The following is a 21,653-nucleotide window of genomic DNA, read 5'->3' as shown; positions in this document are numbered from 1 at the left end:
CTCCTAAACCTCCACCTTTCCACGCGTTTTTCACTCCTCCGCGACACGGAGGCACTGCTGCATGAGGAACGAAAATCGCCCTGAAGTCCGAGTACGACAACATTCCGAGGGTCTCGACTCCCATCACATCTGCCAACGACAATGACTGGTCACTTCATGCTCCGAAGAAGCATAACTTTCAGAACTCCACGACGTCCGGCTACACTTAGCCCACTGGTCAATCGAGGAAGCTCGCGGCGATTGGGCCCAAAAGGGAAGTGTCGATACCCTTTTGGGGAACACGCCGCGATGGTCTTTTACCGCGCAAACAACAAGTCAAAGGAGCTATCTCTCGAAGTTACAACTTGCCTGAACTCCCAGCTGGGCCTAGAAACTTAGACTAATTCTTGACTATCCCGATCCTCGCACTGCGGGTGCCCAGCTGTAGAGCTGATATCAGCCTTGTATCCCACCCCAAATGCATATCAAACGTTTTTACTCCAATATCAGACCTACTTCTATGCCAAATTTCAAGAAACAGTATCCTCGTCTTCCTACATCTCTACTCCTAAGGCCCGCGAAAATACGATAGATGTGATATAGGAGTCGATGAGTGGAAGCACGACCCGGAAAGTCTGTTAGATAGTTCTAGACCATTTTGCGGATCCTAATACATACAGAGCTGCGATTGTACACTTGTACCAGGTCATCAAGCAACCGAGACAGTACCACCTTCGGTTACCTCGCCCCTGTGCCTTCACTGTTTGAAATCGTTTCAACAGGACATCTTGACTGGAAGAGCCCTTGCCCCTAAACTTCGAAGTTCGTCGACCACCGAGTCCCATCAGACGATTTTGATGGGTGAGCCCAATACCGGCGCTTAATTCCTATTCTCACCCCGATCCACCCTTATCATCAAAGTTCAAAGTACGAGAGTATGCCCACAAGAGACTCACAAGAATGTATGGTCCATTCAACTTCATTCAATAGCCTATAGAACCGATATAGCTAACAAATGACTAGTTAACGCCCCCGACGCCGATATCATCTTCCAATCAAGCGATGGTGTGCGATTCCACATCCATGCGAAGAACCTCGACGTATCTTCCGGGGCATTTCCTCCAGTCCCACCAAAGGGAGAAGCGGGATCGGGTCTTTCAGTGGATGAAGTAGTACCCCTCCCAGAATCCTCCAAAGTCTTGGAGGTCCTCTTCGCCTTCATGTACCCCCGTCGCCACCCTGATCTCGAAGATAAAGCATTCGATGATGTAGCAGAGATCGCTGAAGCTGTTGAGAAGTACGAAGTCTATCCAGGGATGAACGTATGTCGGAGAAGAATGAGGTATGTATGGTCCTGTTCAAAGGCGATTCTAGAATGGAAAGGGCAGCCTAAGCATCTAATTTCGATCCATTATCGATCAGGGACTTTGTCAAAACGCATCCGATCCAAGTGGCCCTATATGGTGCTCGACATGACTATATCGATATCATCAAGGAAACTGCGCCCTACGCCGTCGCACTTCCTTTGTCTAAAGTAATCCCTAATCTCCCGCCTAGACTCGTTCTTCCATGGGTGAGTACAGTTCTTCTCGTGCCACTGATTAGTGGATAACGAGTAGCTGATTCTAACCCCTAGATCAAGTACCACGAGGCTTGGGACAAAGTTAGAGACGCCTTCTTTTATTTCACAAGCAACGACCATGACATCCTTAGAATCAATGACATCAGATACTGTTACAACAGTGGTGTTTGGAGGGATATCGTAGGCACGATAACCAGGAGATATCGAAAAGCGATTGCAGCGTCGAGTTCAAACCCGCTTTACGATCTTGACGCACTGTTCAATCGGGCGTCCGAGATGGATTCCACCTGCTGTGCAGGTGCTTTGAAAACCTGGAAGAATGCAGTCGCAGCGGAGAGAAACAAGATACCCGGATTCGCCGATTTTATCAGCCGCCATACACAACTATGACACCTCCACACACCGACACCTCAGGCGACTCCATAACAATCCAACAGAGTCCACGCTGTCCACCACAAAAAAAGAATCCTGTACCATGTAGTAGAACTTGAATTAGTCTTAGCACACTGAAACCTCGACGTCGATCCGAGTCACCACAGTGATTACAATCAATACCACTTGTCAATCCCCTCCCAAGCAACAAATCGCCGTGAAATGACATACCTGTGATGAACCACCCTCCTCCTAGAAACGACAATGCGTTCCAAGTTGTTCAACAAGAAAGATACTCAACATTGACAGATCTTCTTGCTCGAGGTAGACTTCACATCAACGAAGCGAGTACTTAACCTGTCCTCGAACCAGGTCGAGGGAAGAATAGAACCCCCCTTTCGTTCCCATTTCCCTTTCGTCCCTTCTTTTCGTTCGCTCTTCGTTCTTTGGTTTAGCCTCTCGAAGAGGACTTTCCCTTCATTCTCTTTATATTCCATCAATAAAATAACACATTTACGATCTTAAAGCTGCTCACGTACAATCATCATCATGAGACTCGTCACCATCACCCTCCCTTTCATCGCCCTCGCCCAAGCAGGGCCGATCTTCCACCGCTCTTCAAATATTCTGGCAGATGGTCAGTCCCCCAAACCTCACGCACCATGTAAAACGCGAAGCTCACTTTAAAGCCCGCTTAGACTCCACTGCCCGCCTGATCTACCGCAGAGACGACGTCGAAGCACGTCAATTCGGCGACTTCCTTGGAGGCCTCTTCGGCGGAGGCGGTGGTGGTGGTGGAGGCGGAGGTGGAGGAGGCATCCTCAACACCATCGGAGGCCTGTTCGGTGGGGGCCGAAACAGCGACAATGGAGGCGGACGTATCCTCGATGCCGTTGGAGGCCTCATTAACGGAGGTAATAACAACGGCGAAGGTAGCGGGGCTGGTCGAATCCTCGATGCCGTTGGCGGAATCATCAATGGCGGAGGTAACAACAACAATGCTGAGGGTGGAGGCGGAACAGCAGGTCGTATCCTCAATGCTGTGGGTGGGATCATCAACAGTGGAGGAAACAACGGCAATAACGGTGAGGGTGGAGGCGGAACTGCAGGTCGTATCCTAGATGCCGTCGGAGGTATCATCAACAGTGGAGGCAACACCAACAACAACGGTGAGGATGGAGGAGCAGGTCGAATCCTCGACGCCGTGGGCGGGATCATCAACGGCGGAGGGAACAACAACAATAATGGCGAGGGTGGAGGAGCAGGCCGAATCCTCGACGCCGTTGGAGGTATCATCAACGGAGGCAACAGCAACAACGGGGGCCAGGGAAATAACGGGGGCGGCTTTCTGAGAACCATCGGTGGTCTCTTCGGACTAGGCCGCGGGAGTAACAACAACGCTCCTGCCCCTGCTGCACCTGCACCAGTCCCTGCACCCGCACCACCAGCCCCTGCTCCAGAGGTTCCTGCTCCTGCTCCAGCACCCCCTGCGCCGGAGGCACCTGCAGCCCCAGCACCGGGCCCTGAAGCTCCCCCAGCCACCCAACCCGGCGCCCAATGCTCCACCTCCCTCCCCTCCATCAACACCGCAACCGTCAACCTCATCCAAGAATTCGAAGGCTTCGTCGCAAGCCCCGAACCAGACCCAATCGGCCTCCCAACTGTCGGCTTCGGCCACCTCTGCAGACAACCCAACTGCGCCGAAGTAACCGCCCAAGGCCTCTCCTTCCCACTCTCCCGCGCCCAGGCCGAACAGCTCCTGCAATCAGACGTGCAGACGTTCACCAACTGCCTCGCCAGGTTCATCGACGACTCGGTCGTGCTGAATGAGAACCAGTTTGGTGCGCTCACTTCGTGGGCGTTTAATGTTGGATGTGGGAACGTGCAGAGGTCGACTTTGAGGAGGAGGTTGAATGCGGGTCAGGACCCTAATACTGTTGCTGCGCAGGAGTTGCCTAGGTTTAACCGTGCTGGTGGACGAGTTCTCAATGGGTTGACGAGGCGGCGCAACGCTGAAGTTGCCCTGTTCCAGACTCCATCCAACACAGTCGCACTCCCTGTCTGCAATTGAGCAGGGTAGAGGTTGCTTCCTACATCTTAGCGTAGACAGTACCAGTCCAGCCAGGTCTCGTCGCATTGGCGGTTGACAGTTCTCTAGTTGCTTCGTCGATAGCAAAAACAGCTGCAATCGAAGAGAATCGTCACGAGTCCAGCAAGTGAGAGAAATCATTTTCCAGGATGTACGGATCGCGTTCTGAAATTGGAGAAGAGACAAGGAGAAAGCCAAAATCGCACCCCGAGCTGTCCAACCGTTGCTCATGTTTGCTTCCAAAGCCTTTGACCATCCAAGAGCCAGTCACGTGCCGCCCTGGGCGCCTAACTCGCAACCCCTAACCTTTTCGCTTTGACGTCTTGTTGAGGTCCCTATTGCGTGTCTGGTTATAGGCTGCCCACTGGGTTCATTTGGTCGACACCTTTGCGGGAGGCAATAGATAAAGCCTCAGGAAAAATAATTAGGCGGCATTGGGTTCCGAACCCCCAGGATCCAGCAACACTGAAGGAAACCCACCCGCTTAACTTCCAGCTGCATCTCCCCCACCAAATTTTGATAAAGGGCACTAAACCCCCGTAGCAAAAGCGTTCAATTGCCATCCGAAAATACTATACATACATACAACTCCCAACACGCACCGCGCCATGCACTAGAGCAGGCTCAAAATCGAAAAAAATCGAAAAGCGGAGCACACCATCTGACCTAAAAAAAGGAGTCAACTAATCATCCTTGGGTCCACCAGTGTTCTTCCGTGGAGGCGGCGGGGGATGGAGACCATTCCCATTCGTAGGATGGGGTGAAGTCGGGAAAGTAGCGTACTGGTACCCAGGGGTAGGAGGCACCGAAGCACCACCATCCGTAGGACCACCCGTGGCGAGATACGGGCTGGCGGGGTACGCAGACGAAGGCGTCCTCGGTGGCGGGCCCATGCTCGCAGCCGTTCGGATTCCTCCAGGCGTGGGCGGGACAGGGTACCCAGGTGTAGCCGGGTTAGGCGTACCAGGCTGCGAAGGAATCGCATGGTTGCTGCTAAGATACGGCGACGGCATCGCACTGTACGTCCCAGTCACAGGCGTCGTAGCCGGGAACCCACCATACGGCGAACTAGGTGTCCAACTTCCACTACTCAACGACCTGTTCACCGCGCCCGGTCTCGCCCTAAGATCCGAACCACCCCACTTGGCCCTCAGCCCAACCTTGACCGCCGTAGACTCTGCAGCCACAATTCCTGCCTTCTGGTCCGCTCCAGACACCACCTCGACAGCCCGCGTTCCGATGCGAAGTGCATAAGACGTGCAGACGAATACACCACCGATGACACCGACGCAGCGAATCATGAGTTGGAGGAGAGTCGTCGTGCGCTGGTACTGCGTGATTTTGAGTGGGTCGAGTTCGAACTTGAAGAAGATGCCGGGGGTGCCGCGGTTGTGTTCTAGAACGCGAGTGTAATGGGTGACGCTGTACTGGTTGGTTTCGAGTGGTGCAGTGCGTGGAGCAACATAGGTCGTAGGAACCACATGCAAGAAGTACTGGTACGCAATAAAGTGCTCGTGGGTCGCTTCAAACGAGTTGTCGAGGGGCTGGACGATCTCTGGGAAGTGAGGCCCAAAGGAGAATTCTTGGATGACGTGCGAAAGGTTCATAAGGTGGTGGTCCACATGTTCATAACTCGCGTATCCATGGCCGAGGGTGGTAACATGGAGGTTGGCGGTGACCTTTTTCACGTACATCGTTCCCCAAATCCTGCAAGCACTGGCGTCTGCTTGGTGGTTGTAGGTGGGCTTGAACTTGGATTTTTTACTTCGGAATAACGTCGCGAAGAAGCCGCGGGACTTGCGAGACTGGGCGACAGCTTCTTGTGCTGAGAGGGCTGCTGCATGTTCCCTAAAGTCGAGGTTAGAGAAACAAAAGGGATATTTGGCCATGGGCTCACTTCAAAGCGGTAGCCTGACCAACGTCGAAAATAGTCTGCGATGCCCTAATTAGCGCTTAAGTTGCGTTTAGAGGGCTATTACTTACGCCATCTCTGCGGAACCCATTGCTCAAGAACAGACGATCTCCCATCGCGTCTCGCAAATCGACAGTGAGATCTATGGACACACAAGTCAGATCCACAAACACCAAGATAAAAAAAGTTGGCACTCACACTTGCAGGGCATATTCACGGTCATATCCAAGTTGATTGGGAGGGTACTGCCCTTATCATTGTCCACACCAAACTCGAAGTCAGGCCAGCCCCAAATAAACTCTCCAATATCGTTCAACATGAGCAAAAAAGCGAGAATAATAACAAAAACCATCAAGAATCCTCTAGATTCTGAGCGGGCTTTGTAGGTGGAGGGGAGCTTGGGGAAGGCATCGAACTTTGTCAAGGACGCTGGGATTGCGTCCTCGAGCTTTGCGAGGAAAAGAGCGAGCCCGCCCATCGTCGGTTGGGGTTGGATGAAAAAGGGCGAGAATTAGCCTTTGCTTTCACTCGCACTGGAAGGTTGCTTAAGATGGATGAGTTAGGTGGAAGGCGACGTGTCCATCAAATCGCGGCGAATTCCCCGGAGATTTCTATTACTGCCGTGATCGGCACGTGCGACCCGACCACGCGAGCAACTATCAATGCGATTTGCCACCGTCTGGCACGTCAAGCGCCCAAGTCGCAGGCTACGTGCTCTGAAGTCCCCTTCTCAACGCCCCCAAAACCCCCATCAAAAATCCCATCTCCTTCGTTAAACTAGCTATATAATAATATAATGATACACATCCAATCTAGCGCTAGAAAGACACAGCAAAAAACAAAACGAACTCAAAAAGGAACAGAAAAACAAGTTCAAAAACGTAAACGCACGACTGCAAAGCGAGTCCTTAGTACGAGCCCAAGTGTAACGAAGGGTAAGAAATCTAGGTAACAAGTTGACTGAGAGCCGAAACATGGTGTTTGTGTTTACTAGCAATGTCCGAGTGGACGAGTGTCGCCCGAAGGTCCGCTTCCATCTACCACAACGAGAAATCAAATCAAATCAGCAAAAGGCGAAAAAATAATACCACCCTGTCAAAAAAAGACGACAACGCACCTGCAACAACTTATCCGCCTCCCACATCCTCGTCGGCAAATTCTCCAAAGCAACATAGACAGCAGGTATCGAACGACACTGCAACAACTCCCCCTCATTCCCCTTCAAAATCGCCAACGCAATCCTAAACAACACATCCAACCCATCCACCAAAAACACATCCCACACCCTGAAAAGAGTCTCCACGGGCAAACAATCAGTGAACAACGAGAGGAACCACGAGAAGCATATCGCTCCGAGGTCGACGCCCAGTTCAGCGAGATGGGCGTGGAGTTTGGGGAGGTGCTGTTGGACGTAGTCGAGCAGGACGAGCGGGCAGGCGCGCGAGGGGAGGAGCGAGGGCGAGAAAAAGTCTTCGGGAAGCAGACGCTCCACTATAGCCGCGAGCATCCAGAACGCCTGTTCCTCATCCGCATGCACAAGGAGCAGAGTAGATGTAACAAGGTTCATCCCTTGACAATACCCCACCGCCGGGTTCCGCCTGAAACGCGATCCAAATGACCAAAAATGAGCACCCAACAAGATCAATCGAAGAGGGATATGTAAACACTAACCGGCTATACGCAATCAACACCCTCCTCAACTTGACAACCCCAGCTCCATCCCCACCAAAGAAGATATTCAACGGCATCGTCCTCCCCACATCCTTATCAATCTCAACCACAACGGCACCATTCGGCCCATCCGCAGGCTGCGACAACAAATCCTGGAACAACCCAGGCTCCTCCATCTCCAACGCACCACTACACTCCATCCACACCTTGGCTCGATAGACTAGGGGTATACCGCTCCGAATCAAACGATCGAATTCACGCCGTTGGTCGCGGTTGGAGGTGAGCCCCAGTTGTGCGAACCCGATGAGCCCTTCGCTGTGCGCCAGCTCGTCTTCTTCGTCTGCTGTTCCGAGACCGAGGATCGCTGCTGCGCCAGTGGGAACCGAAGATGCTACACCACCAGTACCAGCAGCTGCAGAGCTCGGTTTCACAGACTTGGCTCTACTCCGCTGGCGAACAAAGATATCCCATTCTTTGCGCTGGGATTCTTGTCGCTCATCATGGATCTCGGTGAGCTCGTCGAGGAGGCGTCGGACAGTGCTGGCACACGCATGACGAGGGGTACCGTACGTGACGGATAGGATGGAGGTGGTAGAGGTAGCCATGGACGAAGGTACCGCACTCGACATAACCGTCGAAGCGCGCTTCCTGCTCTTCGAAGAAGACCGCGACTTGTTGCTGATCATCGACACCGTATCCGGAACGGGAGACGTCGACGACTCATGCCTGCTCCCCAAACTCGCTGCAACCTCCTGGTCGCCGCCACAGCTACAAGGCCCCTTCACGATATCAATCGTCAACTTGGAACTCTCCTCTTCATCATCTTCTTCATCCGGCCACGTATTATTCTCCTCCCTATCCGCAATCTTCACCCCCGTTAAACACGCGGGAGCAGTATTCTTGCACTCCTTGGCTCGAAGAAGAAGCAAAAAGTCGTACTGAGAGACGTCGTACATGAAACCAAATCGGTCGGTTAGAGGGCGCTGATGTTGGTCGTCGTGATAGATCGTGAATCGTGAAGCGGAATTAGGTAGTGGAATCGTAAAGCGGAAGTCGCGCGCCGTTAAAGGCGTATAGGTGCGGGATAGGTAGTGTGTCGGAGGTTTCTCCATTGCTGGGATGATCGACTCGAGAGGGACGGATCGAGATGGAGGTTTCGCAGTCGCAGGTACCGCCGCTGGAGGTGCACCCGAACCTGATTTCGAATGATTCGCATCCTGGGAGTTCCCTCCCGCAACTTTGTCCGGAGCATGCAAAGGCTTCTTCGACTGTTGTCCAAGTAGACTACCGAACAAAGGAGAAACAAAGGGTTGAGTGATCATCATCGAGGGGCCCCGCTTCTTTCGTTTCACGTCAGCTTCCCGGGAAAGAGTTCGATTGAGCACCGACGCCGCGTCGACTGCATGGCTGGAACTGAGGACTGCGGAAGGGGTGTCCGGGGCAGATTCTACAGGCTTCTCCTTGCGTTCCCTGGGATGTCGCTCAGAAACACCTTGATCTCGAGCATTCTTGACCAGTTCCAGGGCGAGTTGGCCAATCATTTGGCTGGTCTCCTTGCCTTGATCTGCTAGAATGCTGTTGGGGTCGGATGTCATGACGCGCATTGCATTGGTTATGGCCCGGAGAGAGGACCCTTGCGGTGGTGGCCCTGTTTGTTGACTGTCGGATAGTGACGCTGCTTTGCTTGTATCTTCATACAATGATGGGGTATCCATCGTCGTTGTAATCAGAGGCGCGGCAGGTAGCGGTTGGAATGCTGGTTGAATAGGCGACGAGATGGCAGATGGTGCCCCATTGACCAAGGCAGCATCCGAGCTCAACGACGCGGTTTCTGAAACGGTGGTCGATATGGGTTCCGAAACGATGGTTGGCCGACTGGAAGAAGACGGTAAGGAAGGGTTCAAAATCGAGATGCCTAAAGTACCGAAAACGCTCTTCGCTGTTTTGCGGCGCGGTTGCGGTGGCTTCACAGTCTGAGAAGTGGTGGGAAGCGGGTCTGAACGCGTAGAAACGGGTACTGATCCCTCTTTGGTCATCAGAGGTGGCCGAGCGTTGCGTCCTCTACCTTTACCCCACCAGGTGCCCATCCAGTCTCCAAATACAGGGCGTTCAGGTCGAGCCTTCCCAGCTGTCGGTGTCTTGACGTCTTGTGTACTATCTAGTGCGTGCACCGACTCATTCACGCTGCGCTTGTCGGGTTGTGTCGCAATTTCTGAGAAATCGGGCGAAGTATCTTCCTCGGTGGGTGATTCCTCCGGCATGGGAGCTAAAATGCTGGATTCGGGTATACTTCTGGATAGATGCCCGTCGTCTGCCATGGCCTCGACCAAGGATTCGGAAAGGGACTAGAAGGGGAATGAGCGTCTGCCAATCGCCAAGTGGATGTAGTTCTTACCCTGACGCTTTGCTTCCTTTTCACTTGATGCTGTACTTCGTCATCGTCGGTGAATATAGATTGGAATACGCGTCTGGCGATGTCTTTCTCGGAAGGTTGAAGTTCGTTCAATAAAGCTTCGCCTCGTTTGCGCCTCGCCGCCTCTTTCTCGTTGATGAGCCGTCGCGTTTCTTCTAATTCGAGGTGGGCTCGACACAGTGTGTGGTATGCTGAGGAGAGGGCCCGAATAGTGGTATAGTATGGTGCCTCGGGTGATTCGCTATCCGTGTGGACTGTATTCCGTATCGTCGACCGGATCTCGTCGTCCGAATATTCGTGCCATTTGGTATCCGTGATCCTGCTCACGACGTCATGACCAATATATTCTGGGTCGAACTCTGGGGTCGTCGTTAAGTCCGGGTGTGGGGTAAGCTTGATCTTTGGGGCCACCAGGGAGCTCACTGCGTCCGCGTTGGGCGTGAGCAGCGGCGCCGTCTTCGTCCTGGACGGCGAGCCCAGCGTCTGAGCGGCCAGAGCGCTCAAAGCTCCCCGCGCATCCACAGTCTTATTTTTGTCCGCCTTTCCATATCCCCGTACACTTCCATCCCAGTTGGACTGGCGAGGGGAGTGAGAGTCCTGCTCTAGCTGTGCTTTGAGGGTGAAATAGTTGGAGGCTGGCCTGGGTTCGCTCCCTGGACCTTGACTACCGCGAGTTCGTCGACCTCTTGTGGACGGTGGTGCTTCGTCTGGAGACAGGGGGTGAGAGTGCACCGGGGTCGTCAGATGCGTCGACGCCATTGTTGAATATTAGAATCCAAGAATCCAATTCAAACCATGCTCGCGTCGCGAATGACGTTTGTGCCTCGTGTCGATGTAAGCTTATTTCAGAGCGTCAGCACACCAGAATAATAAATTTCTGAAAAGTCACAATACCACAATAGTGTCTAAATTTCCGGATGTCGAGGGAGAAAGTAAAGAATGTGGAAATATAGGCGAGCTCGATGCCAGGGGCGGTGATGACGGCGACAAGGAGATCGCGGCGTCGCGGGTGCGGACTGGGGAAATATTCCTATTTACTTACGTAATTTCCAGCATTTTCCTGCAACTCTGACGGCATCGACGTCGACGTTTCCGGTGTTGACCGCGACAGCGACTACGACATCGTCATCGACCACGACCAACGGCCATGGGATGGTTCTCGAGCTCTAAAAGTACTGAACAGGAAGCGACGACGACGCGCCAGAACAGGCAACAATGTTGGGACGCCCGAGACGCGTACTTTGCTTGTTTGGATCGCCAGGGCGTCGTGAAAGCCGGTGAAGAGGGCAACGCGTGCGCCTCGGAGAATAAAGCCTACCACGAGAATTGCGCGAAGAGCTGGGTGTGTAGCGTTGCTATCCAATATTGAAACTCCTCTGACTCGGATCCAGATTGAGTACTTTAACCAAAGGCGAATCATTGCGGACGCGCAGAAGGATAGACTGGCTCGTGCTGCGGCTCAGCACGAAGAATGGAAAGCAAAGCAGGGTAAAAGCTAAACTACTGGTACGAATCTCCACCCAACTCATAGGAACGTTGGCTAAAACCATTGGACAGGCTTAGGAATGAGGTGACCATCACCTCAGCTCGAGACCGTGTGGGTCTCATTCAGAGCGAAAGCTTCGCCGTTCACCGCCGACCAGTTAGTCGATAGCTTTCTCGTCCACAAGTGCTGATATAAAGATTATCCCACCCTTGTAATGTCACAGTCAGTCAGATGTTGGAGTGGTGGCGGTGGCTGGTATGAGTTTGTCCCTACAGTCGTTCATGACCAACTATTCGTTCATGATTTCATCATGTACAGACGAAGCTCGCGATGCCTGCCTTGTAGGAATGATCCTATGACTGCTATGCCTTTCTTGCTGGACCCACTCGACTCTTGTCACCTGTCCAATTGTCCATCCCAATGTCCCATCTTTGATTCAGACAAGGATAAGCTGAAGATCATCACCGACGTTTCTTCTTAGAGTTTCTGATCGGTTCTCCAACTCGTTTCCGTGATTTTTCTTCGCGTTAATTTTCAGCTGTGATCACCAGCACCAACAGAACCTTTGCCAGCATGTGGTGAGTATCTTCTTTCCGTCCTTCGTAATCTTCGTGATGATATCTAACCCCAAGTCTCTATCTTCGTTTCAGTGATTATTTCCGTTCGACAGCGGGAATTGTCCCTTTCCATATCATTAGAATCTGGCCGAGGCTTCCAGAACCAAATTTTGGCATCGCCTAGTACCCGAGTTTCACCTACTCGGCGGCTCGGTTTTTGAAGAAACGCTCTTGACGGAATCAGGACATTGTGATTCTTGTTCAGACGATCCTTTCTCGCCGTTCCTAATACACCCACGATCAACGGTGAATACCCCGCCCCAGGTAACGACTACGGTTATATCTCGCCAAGTCGCCGCATCATCATGGGGTCGTCTTTGAAACTCGGATTTGGTCTCCTTCTCTCCGCCAGGCACGGCGCATACCTGCACGTTCGTGCAACCCAGCTCCACTATGGGCGCCTAATTCTGTCTTCCTTGCCCCATAGGACGGTACCGCCCATCTTGTACCGGTCTAGGACACGGTGTAGAAGCAGTTTGCATCACCTGTCATTCCTGGTACTCATCTTCGCTCTAGGGATATACACAGATCAATTTGTCGTAACGGTATGCATAGCAATGTCAGCGCTTGGTCACGATGACTCCTCAGCTCTTTTCATCATCTTTAGACGCCCTTGTCCGGTTCATCGTTTTCGCTGCCCAGGAACCAGGTTTTGCGATGGGACAACCCATGTTGTGGAGAACATCACGATCGCTGCCCAAGTCTGTCACTTCTTCCAACAGATTACATACCTGTACTGTGGACGCATTCGAATCCTGATTCCTTTTGGTGCGTGCTGAGCGCTCAACTTGTACCGTTTCCTAAAGACTCCGAAACCTAATTTCGCTCATCGCAAATCGCAAGGAGTCCCGAGCGAAAAGGGTCCATCTTTTCAGCGACTCTCAGGTCTTGAGGATGACTACGAGAACTCTAAACGTACAGAGACCGTTGTCCAGAAGTTCTGGATGGCCTTCGAACTTCTAGATTTGACAGGGGGCGTTCACGATACGAGTGTAAATCTTTTGGTGGCGTCGAATCTCTCGGCTGGATCCTGTTGGCCGTACGTTACCCTTCGACTCTTACTAAGCTGCAACGTTGATTCGTTTGCAGGGTCACCCTACATCTCCTCTTTTTTCTTTCTGAGGTGTGGAATGGGCGCCCAGGAAGACGGGAACCCTCCTCCCCGGATAGGGTATCATTATCATCGATGAACTTTCCCCAGTATATCCCTTTACTCTCGCGGTTGCCCTTTCAACGCGCTGACCGAGCCACAGGAAAAAAACCGAGTTTATCATAGTCACGTAGACTCCCCTCCATGCAACAAGTTTCCACATAATGGTAATGTATGACCTCAACTACCTCGCCTACTATTCAAAATATTGAATTTATAAATCCCGTGGCGTTGCCTTCGCATTGAAACGTCTTCTCGAGGGGTAAGTGGTATGGAGGTTATCTTAGGGCCCCGAAGGAAACGAGATAAGCCGTTCATTCTATTTATGAACTGTGTATTGAATTATTGATATTCATGTTGGAACGCCGGGCAGGGTCAAGACTCGAGATAGGCCCTCACTAGCGGGGCGTTCCGGCCATAGGCCAGGGGTATTCAGGTTACAGGCATAGCTTTACGGGGATCCACCTCCACCTTCAAGCCACATGTCGTTCCGCAAGGAGCAGTAAGAGCGCTGGGGAGGACCTCGAACCACGGTCCATAGACCCATTAGCCCAGGTCGTCCACTAAATCTACTCCCCCCGCCGCTTAGATTCCGGAAAAACCCAGGCCCCATAGCCGCCTCCTCCTCCTGGCTCAGACATCAGCTTCCGGCACCATGGCAGCTGTAAGCAACAATAACGGGTAATAGACGACGTCACCGCCACCAATCTGATCTCGTCCTTTTCCGTACTCCCTCCGCCATATCACCATCTATACTTAAGTGTTGCTAACCATTCATGAGACCCCTTGGTCTCCTCTCCAAGCTGCAGTCAGCAGTCATCTCCCTTGGACTCTCCCACTGTCCTTCCACCGCCGACATCCCATCCCCTCCCACATCATCTTTTTTTCCAATTCCTAACCATTTCAGGATTCAAGGATGGCATTCTTCGCTTCCCCAGCATCCACTCCGTCGGTGAACGGTGGTTTAAAAGGATACTCGGATTTCTTTGCCTCTGGATTCCGTGCAGTCTCTAGCGGCTACAGCGTCCCCGTCGTGCAACAGCGTCGTTCTCGACGGCCTACCTCCCTCATCGCGACGCCCACGACTTCGTTCACTTCAGAGTCGGACTCGTCAATCTCTGTCGTCGTCAACCTGAACCTCCCCGCAGACTCCCACAACTCCTCACCGCCACGACCAACTAGACGCCGACCCCTGTCAATGTTCGCCACCATGCCTACTAGGACCACTAGCCCTGCCTCGGCTGTGCCACCATCTCACAAGCGAAGTACATCAAGCGCTTCCGGTCGACGAATCTTCGCATCGTTATCGAGCCGTTTCTTGGACCGGATATCCTTCACCAGCAGCAGCAATGCAGTCCCTTCGGCTTCGACATCATCATCTTCCGCTCCCGTACTCAAAACAAAACGCAGATTCTCCATCACGAGAACCTTGTCCGCTTCACGCTCCCCACCGAAAGATGCTCAGTGGATCTCTGCTGGGAGTTCTTCTCTAACTCCTTCTGCGCCTAATGGAGGGTACGTCCTGTGCCAGATGTACTATGGATGTTTATCATATCTGATGCACTGGTTTCTTATTTCTCTTTCCGCAAATAGCCCTGATACAACTGCAAGGTCACGGATACCCGCATCCCTGGACCCCTTTGATTCTTCTCCAGATTCAAAGTCATGGTTCATCGATCTCTCGGACAGCAATAGCTCACCGCGCCATACTCCCAAACGCGACTCGTTCCTATCAATGTCGACCACAACGACCGGCACCTCGAACAACTCCAACTCCACTTCCAACTCCTCCTCCGCGCGCTCGCTGGTGCATCTCATCACAGCCATGCCAACACTCCCTCCACGTTCTCAGAGATCATCTCTCCAGGTGAGCACTGGCAACAACGGCACCGGCGCCAACACTGCGCGCCGTGACGTCGGAGGGGTGCACATACAGGAGAAATCTGATTTCTGGATCTTGGAAGAAGAGGAGCTCGAGCCTGCTGGCGGCCTTGTCCTTCCCTATCCCCACCCTCGATCATCTTCGTTTGTGGACGACGAGGTGTTCGACGATTACGAGACGAGGGACGATGCCGCTTGCATTGATTGGAGGCAGTTCCATAATGACCTCCTTAACGTGGTCGATGCTTGATTGTATCACCACATCCTACGACTTTTACACCAGGCGCTCATGTCGCCTGACGCTTTACCCTTGCGCCGCTCATCGGGTATTCTTCAAGATCGTACTTATGCCTTATGTTTTTTGTTATGTATCCCCATCCATCCTCCGCTATCTAAGGACAACTTCCACTATCTATACACGACATATCTAATCATTCCCCTTCTAGTCGTCGAGTTTATATGGATGGACTCTCTGTTGTATTACTAGATCTTACTACTCCTTTAGTACCTGTTCACGTTGTATACTACTTAGATCCCCAGTGTTGAACACGCATATTCTTCGCTTCTTCACGCTTCTTCACTATCCCTATCTCGAGGCCCCTCAGGAGCGCGAGTACAACCGTCGGCATAGACTTAGCATAAGAACGCATGTGCATCAGAAACTAAATACTACAATGATAGGAATACATTACTTCATGGGTCGTGAGAGGTCGTAACAGCAAGAGATACAGGCAAATACAAGCAACAAACGGGATCAAAAGGCAAACGAATAAGAAACCGAGAATACGTGAGAGGATAAATACGTAGATGTTAGTTCGTGCAATAAACGAAGAGAGAAAAAACAAAACGGAGATAAGCAAGTACTATAAATAGGTTAAAGGCGACACAAGGGACAAGTGTATTGAAGTCACTTGAGAAACAAACGTCGAATATCAGAAATCCAGAAACAGGGTCGTCACATCATAACAACAGGAGTCAAGGAAATTATCCCCAACATAAACGGTCAGGTCAGGTCGCTTGCGATTGATACTTCTTGATCAGATCCCTCAGTCGCGCTTGCCCAAACGCAAGGTCAGGTGGTGGTGACTTGGGCGCCGCACTCGACGAATGGGATGGTGCAGGTACCGACCCCAACTTGGCAGTGACTATTGACGGTATCACCGCTGTTCGATCTGTCTTCGGTTTATCTGGGGACCGATTGGCTACGCCTGCCGTAAGACGGGGTGTCGCAGCAGGACGTGCTAATGAAGCCGTCGAAGATAGAACAGGGACAGCATGCGAAGAGGAAATCACGGCAGGGACGGATGTAGACTTGATGATAGGTTTCGCGTTGGTCTTCGGCCCTGCACCTCCAACTGCTGCCACCAACAGCCTTGGTTCCGATGAGCCGCCTGCTGAAGGCGTTGAAAGATTGTTGGGCGTGGTTTTACCCGGGGTTCGAGATTTGAGATCTCCCGTGAAAAGCCCTCGTGTCGGAGGATTCCTGGTGAATTCTGTAGACTTGCTGCGTGAAGGGATGGTAGGTCCCCCTGATGACGACTCGACCTTCACCGCCGATGAAGAAGCCACCTTTGACACGGGTATAGGTCCTGCCTTGGAAGATGGTTCATCAGACGGAACCGTAGGCTTGGGCGCAGAGACTTGTCGCTTAAGCACCGGTGGAGACTTCGCATCTGTCGAAGCAGACGAATCGGCCTTTGCTAGTCCCGGTAAGGCGATCTTGCCAGGAAGACGGGGAGGTTGCTGTCCAGTCGTTGATGCTGGTTTACGGCTAGGGTCAGACGACAGGCGTTTTCCACCAAGGGCATCAGGTTTCGGCTTGATGGGAGGTCCACTTGCAGCACCGTTGTTGGCTGCAACCGAAGCCCACAAAGCAGCAACAGATGTAACCTGCCCCCCTCGTCCCCCACGTGCAGACCGAACATCATAAGAAACCTCCGGATCAGGTTTACGGGCAGGCAAAGGCGGGAATTGAGGTAATCGAGCAGATGGCTTTCGCGTGACGTTAATGTTAGTGGGTTTGGCAGGCGGAGGTGGCGGCGAAGTAGCTTTAGCCTTTGTGGTCGCAGCCGTATTGACAGCTGGTGTCGGATCGGGAAGTTTCCAGCCGTTCCTGGGCGCCACATCGTTCAAGGGCTTGCTTTCGTCCCTGGCTATGGACTTGTCGGACGCGAACTCGGGCTTCCTGGAAGGCGGAGATACCCGTCTGTCAGTCCGCACAGACTGAGGAACCACTTTAGGAGGTAGTGACACAAGAGGTTTAGGCGGTAGAGCAGGTTTGGATGGAGGAACAGGAGTGCGATCATTCGTCCCCAAAGATTCACCCCAAATGTCAGCCACCTTCTTCGCCTCCTCGACAGCTGCCATCTCCCTCTCTATCACAGGTTGCTGCCGTTTCAGTGTGTGCATCGGCATGAATCCAGACGAACGCGGGTTAGGAGCGGAGGAAACATCTTTCTCCTTGAGCGCGCCATCCTGACCAGCAGACACGGGTGGAAGAGTTGGCGATGGTAGACCAGCAAATGCCTTGCCGTTGTCCTCATTGGGAAGCAACTCAGTCGATTTGGCTTCCCGCAAGACTGAATCAGGTCGCCGAGCGATGCTGGGACTTGGAGGAATGCTTTCCTCCTGAGGCGGTTCGTCAGGCACAATGCCACCAAGCCAGGCTGCAACACGACCCTTCGCCTCTGTCTTTGTCCTCGCCCTCTCCTCCTTGGTGGCCCGATCTTTCTTCCTCCCCGAGGCCTTCTTCTCCCTGTCCTTGTCCTTGCTCTTCCCACTCCCAGCAGACAGCTTGGTTGGCGTCGACGCAGCCGGAGCCGTATCCGCTTCCTCACGCCGGTGGATACTTCGAACACCCCAAAGAGCATCGTCCTCGAGATGAACCTTCTCCACCGGTACCCTCTTCATCGTCTTCCCCCGCTCGTCCCCAGAGACGCTCCTCGACCTCGCCCCCCTATGCGTCTTGGCTTCTACATCCAAATCCGAATCAGCCTTGTCATCCTGTTCCGCCGCAGCGTCATTGTCACCATCAGCGGACCGATGGTCGTTAGCCAGCGTCAAGCTCGAAATGGCCGAGTCGTTCAAGGGTTCAGGGCTCTTGGCCTTGACGGGGATATCGATTGGCCCAACACCCATGATATCGCGAATGCCTGGTCGCTTGTCGTCGCCCTTGTGAGGATTCATCTCGTCGAATTTCCGTGTCCCAACTTCTGCGAGCAGCCGCCTTTCCAGAGCGTCCAAACCGCTTTCCCTGTTGTCGGGAGCGAGGAAGTCGTTGATGTTACTCCGAGGAACTCGCTTGGGTAATATTGCAGTTAGAGTCGGCGTGGGCGGGGCCTTATCAGAGGGCTCTAGGAGCGGAGCAGACTTGGGTTTAGGATCTTCGAAGAGACTATCCAAAGGCGCTCGAGTTGGCGGGGACGCGACAGCGGTAGGCTTCTGGCTAGGAACTGGAGGAGCTGGTAGGGTCTTGTTGAGCTCCGCCTCCTTTGATTTGTCCTTTCCATCAGGACCAGGCATGGCGGCATGAATCACGTCGTCCTTGGGAATGTCACCAGAAAGATCATTGAGCTGTGCAGCAACAACATCGGCCATCCTCTCTAATACTTCCACCCTCTCGCTCTTCGGACGTTCGTTGTAGAAGGAATGCTTCGGGGTAAGCTGGGGTCGGGGCGAGTGAACCATGGTGTGGACGTGCCGCTGAGGTGGGGACAGCGATAAGTTGGCCACCCTGTCTAAAGCGACCTCAGATGAAGTCCTGGGCGGTTGAGGAAGTTGACGTAGACGCCCGGATACAGGGTCTTGCAATGGCGTCGATGGTTCGAAAGAATCGATAACTGGCGCCCCAAGCGGGAATCGGTGGGATTGTGGCGAGACCGAACGTGTCCGTGAGGACATTCGCAGGTGGTGGGCAATCCTAGAAGCACGTTGACCCTTCCCTTCTTCAGCATCCATGTGTATGCTGGTGTTACCAGCACCAGTAGGGGAAGGGAGCCCATTGACTGCTGCATTACCGGTATAGGTAAGTGGGAGACCGGAGGCTGGGAGCATGTATGGATCGGGAACAGAAACGTTTCCTCCGGCGCTCACTGGTCGAGCGATGCATGGCCCGTAGTGGCTTGGCGGGACCAGAACGGCTTGCGGTGCAGGAGATACAAGGTATTGGTGAGGATGATGTTGTGGCGAGTAGGCTGCATATCCTTGAAAGGGTATAGGCGTAGGTGGGGGCAACCAGACTTGATTCTGTTGATGATCGACCAGGAATGGAGGTAATGAATGGACTGGCGGTGTCATAGGATGTGGCGGTGGGTAGACTGGTGCAACATTGGCATAAACGTTCTGAGGTGGTGGATAGGGAATAACAGGCATAGGCTGTGAATGGAGGGGCAAGTTCGGCGGTACAGCCCTTGGGTGTACAATTGTGACTGGGATGCTAAGGACAAGGTCCTTACTACAAGAAAGGTTAGAGAGGGAAGTCTGACCCAGGCGCATCAGCAACTCACTTTCCGAACCCCATTGACATCTTGACGTCAACGGAACAACGGATTTCGAAGAGGGATTCAGTGCTTCGAGGTGGGTCAGTGTCATCGCCATCAAGAATACCGCCCCTGACCCCTCTTGACTGCTTTGGCACATCGAAAACGAGGTGGGCCACACCCTCTGCACCTGGGGGAATGATGTATTCCGCACCACGGAAAGGAACATGAGTGAGTGTATCCGTCAGTTCCATGGCCTGTTTCCCAACACCTATGCTGCCAGGAAGAACCAACGTCCGGTTCAAAGACAAGGATAAACCAGTGTTCTATCCGAGGGAAGGTCAGAGTAGTTCGTTAGAATTGCTTATCGTACGAACCTTCTTATTAGAGTGATTCTTCACTTGTAACTCAATACACGCGCTCTCCCCTGCGATGATGACTGGTCCAACCAACTTCCCCTGCATCCATAGCTTTCCATTCTCGCCAATGATGACTGCTTCCGGCTCCTTGACGCCAATGAGTTCATGAGGGAAAGCTGAGACGACGTCGAGCGACTGGGTGTCGATAACGAGCCTACGCTCTCCCTTCCATACCACGCCAACGCTTGCACGGAGCTCATAGCGTACTCTGCCCAAACCTGAGCCAAAGATGATGGATGATGGCGAAGTTTCTGGAATGGGGATCCGGAACAAGAATGTAGACAGGCCTCGTCGAGCTTGGTAGTAGGTTGGGGGTAGTACGGGGTAACCTGGCTGAGGATGCGCATGGACAGCATTCGACGGTGGCAGGCCTGGCCCTTGGAACAGACGTCGGCTGTGTAGGAAAGTCGAAGTAGCCGAGTGATCTCGAGAATTCAGTTCTGCAACCAAGTTAGCTCAGGAACAGGGCTGCTCGACTGCCACTGACCTTGGATTGCAAACAGCTCGACGAGAATAACGCCAACGCCCAACCCTTTATCAGCCCTGCATTCCAACTCCATCTTTCCTGCAACATAGTCCCCCGCAACGAAAATGGGGTCGGCTAGTGTTATCGAGACCTTGACCTTTGAGTGGTGTGGGGTTGCGTTCATAGGCTCAGGAAGCGGCATGGGCTGCGAGGGCGCCATCTTCCTCGTCGTTTGGTGGTGGTATTCCTAGAGTTTTGCGATTCCTAGGCCAACGTTGAACCCGTTCTGTGGGTCTTCCCTGTTCTGCCAACAACAATACTTGATGGTGAGACAAAGACCTGCGGCGCCGTCTTCGGTGTTGTCAAAGTCTTTCGACATCGTTGTGAAGGCGTTTACGCGATAAATGAAGCCATTTCAACGGTTATGAAGGCGGCAGAAATATAAATTGGATTTAAGATTTTTGTTGAGACCCACCGCAGACTGGAATCACTTCATTTCGTCGCCGCTCGAAATGCTTGGCTGGATTGCTGACAAAGCAATGCTGTGACGCAAAGTTTCCCGCGCTTTGTGGCAGGATAGGCGCCAATACGAAGTTTCACACGGGGAACCTGCTCATGTCCTGGGGTCAACCGCCTCCCAACGGGTATAAGCCCCGCCTTCCCCGGCCAGGAATCTCTCACCCCGAATCCACTACTAGGTCCATTCGGGTTCGGGTGCTTCGTTTTGTTACCGACGCAAGACAGGCCTCTTTTCGATTCCAAGAAACCTCCCACCGGATCAATAGGATCGCTGCCATCAGGCGCGCTCCAGTGCCAGCACCTAGGGACAATGGAGATGACGAGGAGCTGGTAGCTAGAGATATTTGAGCCCTTTCAACACAGAAGCCATCCAAAACATTGAACCCAACGTGCCGCTCGGAGCGGTGTTATGGGGCCGTGCCCTTGTCCTCTCATCAAAGAGCACTTCAGAAGAACTCGGGGAGCCATGCGGATCGGGGCGACTTTTTAGGAAACCGTTTCTGTTAAGAAGCCGTCATTCGCGCTACCTTTCGCCCCATTCGAGACCCGACAGGTCAAAGCTGCATTCGAAGCTAACCATGGGAGTAAATAGGATATCGCCCGGTAAGAAGAATTTCGC

The 21,653-nt window shown here is 52.8% G+C and overlaps 7 protein-coding genes across 7 annotated transcripts; 4 read left to right on the top strand and 3 right to left on the bottom strand.

The window, feature by feature from the left end:
• Positions 1-916: 916 nt before the first annotated feature.
• Positions 917-1,951, top strand: CC1G_06257 (hypothetical protein; the record flags this gene model as incomplete). Its single annotated transcript, XM_001836618.2, has 4 exons — positions 917-941; positions 1,003-1,321; positions 1,402-1,552; positions 1,616-1,951. The coding sequence occupies 4 exons, from the start codon at positions 917-919 to the stop codon at positions 1,949-1,951; spliced, it is 831 nt and encodes a 276-aa protein (XP_001836670.2).
• A 616-nt stretch (positions 1,952-2,567) lies between these two features.
• On the top strand, positions 2,568-4,004 carry CC1G_14477 (lysozyme; the record flags this gene model as incomplete). The annotated part of the gene is made up of 1 exon (XM_002911433.1): positions 2,568-4,004. The coding sequence occupies one exon, from the start codon at positions 2,568-2,570 to the stop codon at positions 4,002-4,004; it is 1,437 nt and encodes a 478-aa protein (XP_002911479.1).
• Positions 4,005-4,544: 540 nt separating this feature from the next.
• Positions 4,545-6,497, bottom strand: CC1G_06255 (endoplasmic reticulum-Golgi intermediate compartment protein 2). Its single transcript, XM_001836616.2, has 4 exons — positions 6,133-6,497; positions 6,006-6,076; positions 5,920-5,954; positions 4,545-5,870 (listed from the first exon to the last, which is right to left on the bottom strand). The coding sequence occupies exons 1-4, from the start codon at positions 6,410-6,412 to the stop codon at positions 4,706-4,708; spliced, it is 1,551 nt and encodes a 516-aa protein (XP_001836668.1). The 5' UTR covers positions 6,413-6,497; the 3' UTR covers positions 4,545-4,705.
• A 381-nt stretch (positions 6,498-6,878) lies between these two features.
• CC1G_06254 (small G protein signaling modulator 3) lies at positions 6,879-10,777 on the bottom strand (the record flags this gene model as incomplete). The annotated part of the gene is made up of 5 exons (XM_001836615.2): positions 6,879-6,971; positions 7,052-7,532; positions 7,606-9,436; positions 9,671-9,950; positions 10,001-10,777. 5 exons carry the CDS (start codon positions 10,775-10,777, stop codon positions 6,879-6,881), a joined length of 3,462 nt encoding a protein of 1,153 aa, XP_001836667.2.
• A 373-nt stretch (positions 10,778-11,150) lies between these two features.
• Positions 11,151-11,713, top strand: CC1G_06253 (hypothetical protein). The gene is made up of 3 exons (XM_001836614.2): positions 11,151-11,360; positions 11,410-11,524; positions 11,576-11,713. The coding sequence occupies exons 1-2, from the start codon at positions 11,166-11,168 to the stop codon at positions 11,515-11,517; spliced, it is 303 nt and encodes a 100-aa protein (XP_001836666.1). The 5' UTR covers positions 11,151-11,165; the 3' UTR covers positions 11,518-11,524; positions 11,576-11,713.
• A 2,404-nt stretch (positions 11,714-14,117) lies between these two features.
• CC1G_06252 (hypothetical protein) lies at positions 14,118-15,722 on the top strand. The gene is made up of 2 exons (XM_001836613.2): positions 14,118-14,786; positions 14,865-15,722. Exons 1-2 carry the CDS (start codon positions 14,188-14,190, stop codon positions 15,400-15,402), a joined length of 1,137 nt encoding a protein of 378 aa, XP_001836665.1. The 5' UTR covers positions 14,118-14,187; the 3' UTR covers positions 15,403-15,722.
• Positions 15,723-16,160: 438 nt separating this feature from the next.
• CC1G_06251 (hypothetical protein) lies at positions 16,161-20,914 on the bottom strand (the record flags this gene model as incomplete). Its single annotated transcript, XM_001836612.2, has 4 exons — positions 20,537-20,914; positions 20,008-20,489; positions 19,658-19,956; positions 16,161-19,605 (listed from the first exon to the last, which is right to left on the bottom strand). Exons 1-4 carry the CDS (start codon positions 20,733-20,735, stop codon positions 16,161-16,163), a joined length of 4,425 nt encoding a protein of 1,474 aa, XP_001836664.1. The 5' UTR covers positions 20,736-20,914.
• Positions 20,915-21,653: the final 739 nt, after the last annotated feature.

This window comes from Coprinopsis cinerea, assembly GCF_000182895.1.
Source record: "Coprinopsis cinerea okayama7#130 chromosome 4 map unlocalized cont3.4, whole genome shotgun sequence".
Classification (NCBI taxonomy): Eukaryota; Fungi; Basidiomycota; class Agaricomycetes; order Agaricales; family Psathyrellaceae; genus Coprinopsis; species Coprinopsis cinerea.
This window is presented reverse-complemented; position numbering and strand designations above follow the sequence as displayed.

What these genes read in the sequence shown, in the direction of transcription:
- CC1G_06255 (XM_001836616.2), bottom strand. Translation starts at nt 6,412, where the DNA reads ATGGGCGGGCTCGCTCTTTTCCTCGCAAAGCTCGAGGACGCAATCCCA. An exon ending in CGTGAATATGCCCTGCAAGT is followed by an intron (nt 6,077 to 6,132) that starts GTGAGTGCCAAC and finishes GTGTGTCCATAG; the next exon opens with ATCTCACTGTCGATTTGCGA. An exon ending in GGTCAGGCTACCGCTTTGAA is followed by an intron (nt 5,871 to 5,919) that starts GTGAGCCCATGG and finishes CCTCGACTTTAG; the next exon opens with GGAACATGCAGCAGCCCTCT.
- CC1G_06253 (XM_001836614.2), top strand. Translation starts at nt 11,166, where the DNA reads ATGGGATGGTTCTCGAGCTCTAAAAGTACTGAACAGGAAGCGACGACG. An exon ending in AGAATTGCGCGAAGAGCTGG is followed by an intron (nt 11,361 to 11,409) that starts GTGTGTAGCGTT and finishes ACTCGGATCCAG; the next exon opens with ATTGAGTACTTTAACCAAAG.
- CC1G_06252 (XM_001836613.2), top strand. Translation starts at nt 14,188, where the DNA reads ATGGCATTCTTCGCTTCCCCAGCATCCACTCCGTCGGTGAACGGTGGT. An exon ending in CCTTCTGCGCCTAATGGAGG is followed by an intron (nt 14,787 to 14,864) that starts GTACGTCCTGTG and finishes TTCCGCAAATAG; the next exon opens with CCCTGATACAACTGCAAGGT.